Source organism: Chenopodium quinoa, unplaced genomic scaffold (genome assembly GCF_001683475.1).
Source record: "Chenopodium quinoa cultivar QQ74 unplaced genomic scaffold, ASM168347v1, whole genome shotgun sequence".
NCBI classification, from domain to species: domain Eukaryota; kingdom Viridiplantae; phylum Streptophyta; class Magnoliopsida; order Caryophyllales; family Amaranthaceae; genus Chenopodium; species Chenopodium quinoa.
Genome location: NW_018745403.1, coordinates 1,399,214 through 1,407,565, shown reverse-complemented (window position 1 = coordinate 1,407,565; position 8,352 = coordinate 1,399,214). Strand labels below are relative to the sequence as shown.

At 35.4% G+C, this 8,352-nt stretch overlaps 1 protein-coding gene across 1 annotated transcript; it reads left to right on the top strand.

Moving 5' to 3' along the window:
* Positions 1-1,798: 1,798 nt before the first annotated feature.
* On the top strand, positions 1,799-5,114 carry LOC110713027 (transcription factor KUA1-like). The gene is made up of 3 exons (XM_021891494.1): positions 1,799-2,434; positions 3,250-3,458; positions 4,255-5,114. Exons 1-3 carry the CDS (start codon positions 2,050-2,052, stop codon positions 4,618-4,620), a joined length of 960 nt encoding a protein of 319 aa, XP_021747186.1. The 5' UTR covers positions 1,799-2,049; the 3' UTR covers positions 4,621-5,114.
* Positions 5,115-8,352: the final 3,238 nt, after the last annotated feature.

The following is an 8,352-nucleotide window of genomic DNA, read 5'->3' as shown; positions in this document are numbered from 1 at the left end:
TGAGCTTGTGATGCAGAGGGTGACTAAGACCATTGCGCTTATCGATAAGGTTGCTATGCTTGATGATCCTCAGTGTGAGCAATTGTTACTTAGGGCATGTACCGGAGTTTCTAAACTCTACTTTGCATTGCGTACTTGTCCTCCTAGTACTTTTGAGACGGCTCAGCGCACATTCGACAGGGCTCTTCGATCTTCCTTGGAGCGTATTGTTACTGCTTCGGGGCCTGGGTTTGGCGATTGGAAATGGTGACTTGCCACCTTACCATTTGCGTTTGGAGGGCTTGGGGTATATTCAACAGGTGATGTTCGTCATTATGTTTTTCTTGCTTCTCGGTTACAATCTGCTGGGTTGCAGACACAACTTTTACGGCATGCTGACATTGTTGGTCTTGGACGAGCCTATGCAGATGCGTTGAGTCCGTTTAATGGAATAGTGGAGTCTGACATTATGGATAATCCTAGTGAGATCGCTTCCCCTAAACTCATGAAGAAATTGGAAGATATATATTTCACAAAGGTTACCGCTTCTGCAGAATCCGCCTATTCTTTGTCTTCCCGGCAATCAGCACTATGGAAATCGTAGCAGGGAGATCACACCTTTGCTTGGCTTCGGGCAGTCCGTATTTCTAGGTTGGGTCAGACGATGAACGCAAAGACCTACCGATGTGTGTTGTGCTACAGGATGGGTATTCCATTGTTCTCTATCTCGACATCATGCTCTACTTGTTCTTGGGTTTTTACTGGGGACATTTTCGGTGATCACGCGGTGTCGTGTGCTTGTATTGTGGGTATTAAACATCGGCATAATGTTGTCCGGGATACCCTTTTTGATATCTGCTACAGATCTGGGATTTCAGCAAGAAAGGAGGTTGACATAGGGTTATCCGGTGGGAATGACGGGGCCCTCAGACCTGCTGATGTGTTACTTTATTCCTGGGATCGTGGTCGCGATGTTTGTGTGGACCTAACTGGGTCTTCTCCTTTGACACAGACAGGGCTATCTGACTTTGTTCCTGGACGGGTTGTGGCTGATGCGGCTCATCGTAAGCGGGTGAATTATGAAGCTAGTTGTCGGCAAATTGGATATGGTTTCATTCCCTTCTCCTTTTCTTCGCTTGGGGAATTAGAGAAGGAGGTTGTTGCGTTGTTGAAGAGGGTTCAGAGGTTCTCGGCGATGCAAGACATTGGGGCGCGTGCTGCAGCTTATATCTTTAATAGGATAGGCTTTGCTATGGCTAGAGGAGTGGGGGGCCAAATTGTATCTCGGTTTCCCACTAATTTATTGTAGGTTGTATGACTTTAACTGTTTTTGAGATAATAATAATAATAATAATAATTAATTAAAGCCTCGTGATAATAATTACTTATTGCATAAATTAATTAATTAAAGCCTCGTGATAATATTCTTTTCAGAAAAAAATAAAAAAATAAAAAATAAATAAAACATCATATTAATATGGTAATTAAAATGAAACGGGAGGATAACTTTTTGAGATAAGGCAATAACCTAAATCCCCAAATAGCAAGTTTTTATTACGAAAAACTTTGGAAAGTAAAGCCAGTTTTTCTCAATAACCTCATGTACCTAAAAATAGAAAATATCCCCAATATTTTAGGTAGTCATGACTCATAAATAACATATTAATCGCTAATTAAGTTGGAGTTACTAATAAGAAACAAGAATCACAAGTCACAACACAACACGTTATATCATCCTTCTCTCTATCACACACTCTCTCTTCTTTTTGTTAATTATATTTTATCTATTATATATTACTCATTTATTCAATCTTTATTATTTTGTCAAAAAAGAAAAAAAAAAAACTTTATTATTGACAAAATCTTTTCTTAATATATCCCAAAAATCACAATTGCACGAAACTTCCTTTTCACTCTCATTTTTCTTTCCAATTTTTTTAAACCCATCTAATCCTCCTCATTTGTGTACTTATATATACCAAACCAAACCCCAAAAAACCCAAAAAAAAAAAACCTCTCTTAATTTATTTATTTATCTATCCTCAAAATTGTTAAAAATCCACCACATAGATGACTGCGCCGCCATCCAAATCGCCTCGAACATGCTCTCAGTGCGGCCACAATGGGCACAACGCTAGAACTTGCTCGGAACATTCTGTCGTACCTCCGTCTCATACGACGGGGTTTAGGCTCTTTGGTGTTACATTTAACGCCGTAGATTCCTCTCTGTCTCCTTCTCCTCCATTTTCTCCGTCGTCGTCGTCGGTATCATCGTCATCGGGTTTTCGAAAGAGTTTTAGTATGAATAATCTTTCTCAATACGAACAACAACATCAAGATCAGCATCAGCAACATATCGATTCTTCTTCTCAGGATGTTGTTTCTTCTGGGTATAATTCTGATGATGCTCTTCATGCTTCCAGGTCTCGAACCCGTGACCGCGAACGCAAACGAGGTATATTTTTTAATCTAGTAGTATTAATTTTTTTTTTTTTGGCTGTTACGTGAGAATGAAGAGTCGGGAAGTTTTGTTAAATTTTTTTATATAATTGATTACTCATCTTTCAATAATTTTGAGATTAAAATCTAATTAATTAATTAATTGATCAAGTCAAAAGTTATTTGAGGACGTTAGTAGTGTTTTATTGGTATGAGTGGTTTGATTACAATTCCGTATAATGTTAGCGTTTGAATCCATTTTCATTGAGCTAAGGTTTTAGTCTTTAGATTAGATGTTGTTATATTACTAGATCTTATTTGTAAAAAGTGATAACAACTGTTAATTATTATCTAAATTAACAATATGAATTAATGTTTTAAAGGTAACTCGGATTATATTGAGGCGGTGCCGTCCAATTAAAATAATGAAAAAAGAAAATTTAAATCTTAGTCTTTTTACATGTCGTCCGATGTGGTTGGGTGTGTTAGTTGCTTAACATATTCGGAACTGAATTTCGTTTTAAAACATAACTTAAAGTACTCTAAATAGAAGTACAAATTAGTACTCCCTTTTTGTTAAGTGAAACATTTCTTATATTTTTAATTATTAATAAGTAAAAATTATAACGGTTGAATATCAATAAATACGAAGGATCCTAATTTATTAGAACGATCCTGACAAAGACCCTTAATGCTAACAGTTAAGAGTGAATTGCACAAATAGGGTAAAAAATCGAAACTTTTCACTTGATTTTTAATCTGTTGTTAAAATTATGAAATTTTTTGGGTTTACTAATTGTGTTAGAAATTGTTTTATTGGCATATGCATAGGAATTCCATGGACAGAAGAAGAGCACAGGCTATTCTTATTGGGGTTAGATAAGTTAGGAAGAGGAGATTGGAGAGGGATATCTAGGAACTTTGTCAAGACAAGAACACCAACACAAGTTGCTAGTCATGCTCAAAAGCATTTCCTCCGGCAAACCAATCTCAACCGCCGCCGACGTCGATCTAGTCTCTTTGACATCACTACCGACACTGTAAGCAACTTATTATTTGTTTTCTAGTTTTGCTTGGTTGACAAATTTGCTTAATTTCTTGATTAAATCATTTAGGAGATCACATTTTGGACTCTTGTGTGTGTTTGGTCCGAAGTAGCTTTCTATAAAAAGTTTAAACTTTTTGTTTGTTTGTTTTGGTACTACTAAAATTATGATGCATTCATTTATAAATGTCTATTGATATTATACACATTATTGTTCTCCATATATTGTTAAAACTTCTACTAGTACAAAACATATTACGATTGAATTACAAATAGTGATGCATCTTAGTAGGTAAATTATACAAGTATTATACTCCATTAAATCCGAAGTAGAAGTTGTAAATTGAAGGGTACAATCTTTATTTTTAGTAGTTAGAACAAGTTTAATTATGTCACATTTTTGTATGACATTTGTTATTAGTCATTTCTAAAGGATATAGTTTCCCACAGTAATGGAGTAGTTGTTAATAATGATTTCTTCTCATATTGGTGATTTGTGTATCAATTTTTTTACAAGTGGCTATTGCCGTCTCAAGAGGGAGAGACTCAATTATCATTCGTTTATTCTATATTATCTACTACGAGTACGTTTTTAATATAGTGTAACGTAGTATTATTCTATATTATCTACGTTTTTATATAGTGTAATGTAATATTATTATTTTTTAATTTTACGGGAACGAAATGAATATGTAAGTTGTTTTACTTTGTAACATAACTTTTTGTAACATAACTTTGTTCGTCGATGTATGATTATTGTTACCGATCACCATTTTTGTTAAACCATGTAGGTGAGTCGATCAGCAAGTGAGAGTCAATTATCAAGCCTAGACTCAACTCAACAAACTATACCATTTCCATCTCCTTATCCTTCTGCATTCTCAACCAAACAAGGCCGTTCGCTCCCGTTACTTCCGGTCCCGCCTTCCTCAAAGATGGCAAGTCTTAATCTAAACCAATTACCAATGACGTCATCACCATCATCATCATCAACGTCAACCTATAGTCCTAAAGAAAGGGAATGTGAGCCATTGCTTTCTCTTAAGCTCGCACAAGGACCAGGACAAGGACCACCGCTGGATGAGGAATCGTCGAGGCGATCCCCTACCTTTCGAGGATTCGACGGCAGTAAAGATAGCATCATTAGTGTTGCTTGAAGGAGAATAAAGGCAATGGTAATGAAGATAATGATTAGATTAATTTTGTTGGGGTTGTAAAGGGGGGTTGTGATTGATTTTTATAAAAGAACAGATAATTTTTTCTATTATATATCATATTACTAGTGCTATCTATACATATATTATATTAATCATATTATAATCATGTGATTAGTCAAAATGCTACAAAGTATGATTTTAGACAAGATTCTGAAAGTTTTTTTTTTTTTTATGAAGGTGATTAAGTGATTCCTTTTGGGTGTACAGGGTAAGAGGTTCTAAGTGATGAACTATGTGGAAATAATTGAGTGAACATCATTTTCTTGATGTATTTTTTTTGGGTTTGGATCCACTTTTTTTTTTGATAAGGGGGTTTGGATCCACTTTTAATTATGCTTTTTTTTTTTTTGGTAGAATCGCTTTTTTATTTTTATTATTGTCGTGTCAAATCCTTACCTTATGTCCATATATAGTATTTCCTCCGTTCATATTTATTCTTTAGAATCTTTACGATTGTAATTTAATGATCTCTAATAGACACCTTTGATCAAGAATATATTCAATAAGATATGAATAAATATTCTAATTTTTAATAAAAATACATTTCTAGTCAAATAAAATGAAAAGGAACAGATGAAGTACTAAGTACTAGTATTATTATTATTAATATTTTTTTTTTAAATAAAAGTTGGTAATAATATATGGCTTTGATTGGCTTCCAATTGTTAGAAATGAATCATTTTGTTGCAATGTGTGACTGCGGAGTACTATTTATGTATTTGCCGCAACTTGGCAACTGGCAAGAATAGTTGACACTTGACACTAAACGATATAGGTGTAAATGTGTAATGACCTCACCAAGAAAGGGACTTGTACTATATGGCTTGTTTAATCCTCATGTTTTTATCTATGGGTTGGGTATTACCGTATTAGGGGGAAGTGTCCGTGATAATTACTGGTTTTACTACTCCGTTAAATAACAACGAATGGTGCCTTGAGTAGCTACCATATCACTAGGGTGTCAAAAACTTACACAACCCGAAAGCTTTTTAATTTGGGGTCAATCCGAAGTTAACTTGAAACTGACTTCATCCGGTAATGTATGATCCAAACCCAATTTGAAATCGCCTCATAATTAATCCGAAACCAATAAGATCGGATAATCCAAGTTTCGAAATCGATTTGGCCCGAAACGAAAACTACCCGAAATTATTTAGACTCGAAAAATATCTCTTTTTATATGACCTTTATTTACCCGATCTTTATTTACTCGACTTGAAACTTCCCACAAACTGATTAAACTCGACTTGAAACTACTCATGGTCTAATTAAACCCAACCCATTAATAATAGCCTAAGCCAAAATTTTCCATGACAATAACCAATGAGTTGCTAATGAATTAATGATTATAAATAGCCCAAAAGACGATAAATGCAAAATGGTAAGAAAAAAGACGTTTTACAATGACGTGATAAACACCTAATAAGGCGATAAGTAATCGTTTTCTTTAATGCTTGACTTGAGTTGTCAATCTTATACCAATTCTAAAAAGCCAACACAATACTTAAATGAAACCCAAAAAAAAGATGCAAAGAAAATATGAATTGAAATCTCCAATAACAAAAATGACATAACCTATATGCTAATATAACTGAAACTAAAATGACTCAAATTGATATTGACCCGAATTCATATTACACGACCCAGAAATTGAAACTAAAATAATTATAACCGAGAATGAGCTAATAATTGAAGTAAGCCTACATAAATTTTAACCGAAATTGAATTGATTTGAATCAAGATTTAATCGAATCCAAAATGACCTGATCCAAAGTTTAATAAATCCGTTTTTACCCAAATAAATCCAATAAATTCCGAATTCGATTTCATATGAACTCGATATGACTTGACCCAAATTCGATTTATACCCAACTATACTCAGACCCAACTTTGACCCAAATTTAAATAAACTCAACCCAATTTAATTTGATATGTCAGGATAAATGACCCGTCATTATCCAACCCAAACACTCCAACCCGTCGTGGGTCAACCCAAACTCCATTTGAATACCCGATTTGACAACTCTAAATACCACGAGTAGTAGTGAATCTAGTGATAAACAATACTCCGGAAGCTAACAATTAAAAACAAAACCTTATAAAAAATGGAGTAGAATATGTGAATGGTGGACTCTAAACAGGAAATTTTAAATTTCTTCAATTTTTTCTTCCAGTTTTTTGGTTGTATTACTTTTATAATTGCGGATTTCTAAACAATTTTTTTAATAGAGAAAGATAGAGAGAAAAATTAAAGAGGATCCATGTGATAAGAGAGAGATTACAGACAGATTGAAAAGAGATAGAGAGTATATTAATTAAAAAGGAAAGTAAAGAATGACTAAGGGTTCATTTGGTAGGATCTTTTGGAATGGGTTAGAATGGAGTAAAAATCCATTTCTTTCATTTTATTGTATGGTACTTGATTAGGCTTTTTAGATATAAAATCTCATACCAAAAAGGTTTTAAGTCATAACTCTACCTCATCCCTTCGAATCTCATACTCATCTCACCTTTTAAGATTCATATTCCATTCCATTAATAAAGCATGAAAACCAAACCAGTATATAAACCAAAAAAAAAATCAAACATATATCGACTTATTCCAATTAACAAACCAAACACCCATATAATTATTTCAATAAAGATTATTTATTGAAAAAAAAAATTGATTTATTGGTATAAAAACCTGTATCTTTTACCATATTTAGAAAGAAATTGATGCAAAATGTCAATAAAAACCCATGAATTGCATTTACTCAAATAAATTGGGTAAATCTATTAAAAAAAATTAATAAATATTAGGAAAATTTGATTTAAATAATCCAACCTTTGCCCGATTTATTTTTAATAATCCGACCTTTTGATTATTCATGAATAATCCAAACTTTGTACCCCATTCTATTCTATCAGGCCAAACAGGTTACCAACCTACAACACCAGGTTACCTTGTCATGTGTCTCGTTTTGATTCGTCTAAATATATATTTATTTTATTTTTATTTTCTAAAAAAAAATGAATTTTTTATTTCCAATTTTCTCCCTTCCTCCATTAAATCCGGCCACCATGCCCTTCACCGCCTCTCTTTCCGGCCACCATCTCCTTCACCTCTCTTTCCAGCCACCTTGTCTTTCCGGCCACAACCCACCCGAAACCGGCCAATCCCCACCCGAAAACCTCCATCGAACCAAACACGCCTAAAACCCCCACTAGGAATTCGGCACCCTCCAAGACCCCCACCCTTGAAATCGGTACATCCTTAAACCCCCGCCAGGCACCACTAACACCGACGCCGCCCAAAACCATCTCTCCTATCACTAGCAAACCTCGAAACCCCCTTCCCTATCAACACGCTACTATATATCCTCCTCCGGCAGCAACCGCAAGCAGCCGCCACCAATCGCCCCAGCTGCTCCCTCACGCACCTAACCCATAACACCACTCACCTGTGAGCCCTCTGCTGCCCAGTACCAGCGCCACCAACTCGCAACCCCTCACGCAACAGAACCCTACCCACCGGAAGCCACCAATTCGAACAAGCAAAATCATAGCCTATGGAACTGCGGGGTTGGGTGGGTGACGGGGAGGTTGAGCAGGAAGGTAGAGAGTAAGGGGAAGGGCAGGAGAGTGCATCGGTGGCAGAGTAGAGTAGGGGAGGGTGGATGGGAGGAGGAG